General features: G+C 48.3%; 1 protein-coding gene across 1 annotated transcript; it reads left to right on the top strand.

The window, feature by feature from the left end:
* Positions 1–1,122: 1,122 nt before the first annotated feature.
* Positions 1,123–2,038, top strand: LOC113202729 (coiled-coil domain-containing protein 25; the record flags this gene model as incomplete). The annotated part of the gene is given in 4 exon segments (XM_052276326.1): positions 1,123–1,334; positions 1,488–1,535; positions 1,651–1,742; positions 1,859–2,038. Coding segments are annotated over 4 exon segments (345 nt in total), but the record flags the coding sequence as incomplete, so codon positions are not given.
* Between the last annotated feature and the right edge of the window lie 31 nt (positions 2,039–2,069).

The following is a 2,069-nucleotide window of genomic DNA, read 5'->3' on the forward strand; positions in this document are numbered from 1 at the left end:
GTGCCTCCTCGTACCCGCTGTGCCGCGTGGGGCTTCCCTCCCGCCCAAACACCGCGCTCCTTCGTACCTGCTGTGCCGCGTGGGGCTTCCCTCCCGCCCAAACACCGCGCTCCCTCGTACCTGCTGTGCTGCGTTGAGCTTCCCTCCCGCCCAAACACGGCGCTTCCTCACTCAGAACCTGGCCCGCCTCTCCTCGTCGGCGTTACTTAAGGGGGGCGGCGAGTGTACACAAGAGATTGTGCCGTATGCCTCGTCGTGATGAAAGAACGAATCAGGCAAACAAACTTGCGGCGCAGATTTAAGCGTCGGCACCTGATATAACCATGAGGGTGACACCTGGGGACGACGGAGTCACTTATTTGTCGAAATGACATCAGGGTGTGAGGTCACGTCAACATTTCAGCCAACTCGACTGGCGGGGATGACGTCACCTTGCCACCCTCCTTGAAACGCACAGTCAAGACGACTGAAATTTTGTCTTGTCCTTTCATTTGATGTAATTCTGACAAACTCTTATCACCATATGAACTGAAGCGGGGCGTGGCGTTGGGCACCGCGGGAGACTGCGGTCCTATTAACTCCGGGTGGGTAGGCAAAATAGCATCTGCCTAAGATGAAATCACGACGTAATTCAGGAAAGATATCCAATTGTTCAGGGAGGAGAGGGGGGGGTGGCGTTTACAGGTTCTTAACACGTTCAGTGCGGCGTGACCCACACCGTAGGTCACAATAACATGGGATTGCCTACCCCCGCCGCACTCAACGTGTTAACCGCTTTAGTAGTAAAGCAGTGTGTGCAGCTCAAGGCTACACAAATCCAAGTATAGCAGGTATCGTCACTTTGTCACCCGCCAGACAATCCGCGACTTAACTTACTACAACTTAGTGGGTTTGACATAGGTCATCAACCTCGACACAAACCGGGTGTCGCGCCTGTTTTGTCACACCGGTCACCAGCACCACCCAGATGGTACGACAGAAATGCTCTAGACATCAAAGTGGCACGGGTGTGACTATATTATTTGAAATCCAAGTTTAAGGCGGGTACATTTCTAAGTATGGTAACTGGATGTCGTTCAAATGGTCCGGCCGGCTTCGGCACTTCCCCCTCTACACCTGCGATCCTAGCGGCCAATCGCGAAACCAAGCCAAGCCGTAAGTCGGGCTTTGTAGCTTAGCTTGTGTGTGTGCCGATTTTATGCATGTGCTGCATGAGCTCCCCGCGCGGACACACTCCACCAAAGTGTCTTGGATCAGAAACCATTAAGTATTTCATGTCAAGTTGACGGATCACCAAGAGGAAGCCAAAATGGTCGTGTACTTTAAAAGCGATGGTGAGTAGTTGTTGCAGCAGAGGGGTTATGGTTCAACGTAAACCTAACCTGTCTTCACTGGTTTGACCAGATGTGTTGGTCGCTGGCAAATTTTAAGTAGATTGCTGGCAGCTGACGAAACTTGAGTACGATGTCTCTTTACTTTGTTTTCAGTGGAGAACCCTCCTGTCACGCTGTTCATGGGCAATGATAAGTATGAGAGTAAGTTCAATTTTCCTTCAGTCCCTGTCATTGTTGATCCATCTATTCAACACCTTCAGTATCTTCTGAATGATTGTTCATTTTGAAGTCTTATATGTGCGTCTCTGCTACACAGATGAAGATCTTATAAAGTGGGGCTGGCCAGAAGATGTATGGTTTCATGTAGATCAGCTTTCATCAGCTCATGTCTATCTACGACTCGCACCAGTAGGTATCTTGCAGCTATAAATATGTCACCTTCTATATGAATATTCTGGAAGATCTCCTATGGTGTATCTTCTTCTGCAAAGGATATTTACTTAAGGTTATTTTTTTGTACTTAGGGACAGACAGTGCAAGATATCTCTCCTGCTGTCTTGGAAGATGCGGGTCAACTCGTCAAAGCAAACAGCATTTCAGGGTGCAAGATGAACGAAGTTGATGTTGTTTACACAATGTGGAGTAATTTAAGAAAAACCCCTGAAATGGATGTCGGACAAGTTGGTTTTCACAGTGATAAGGAAGTATGCATTCAATTCTTTCAAAAATTCATTT

This window comes from Frankliniella occidentalis, unplaced genomic scaffold (assembly GCF_000697945.3).
Source record: "Frankliniella occidentalis isolate FOCC.00 unplaced genomic scaffold, Focc_3.1 Scaffold2541, whole genome shotgun sequence".
Lineage (NCBI taxonomy): Eukaryota > Metazoa > Arthropoda > Insecta > Thysanoptera > Thripidae > Frankliniella > Frankliniella occidentalis.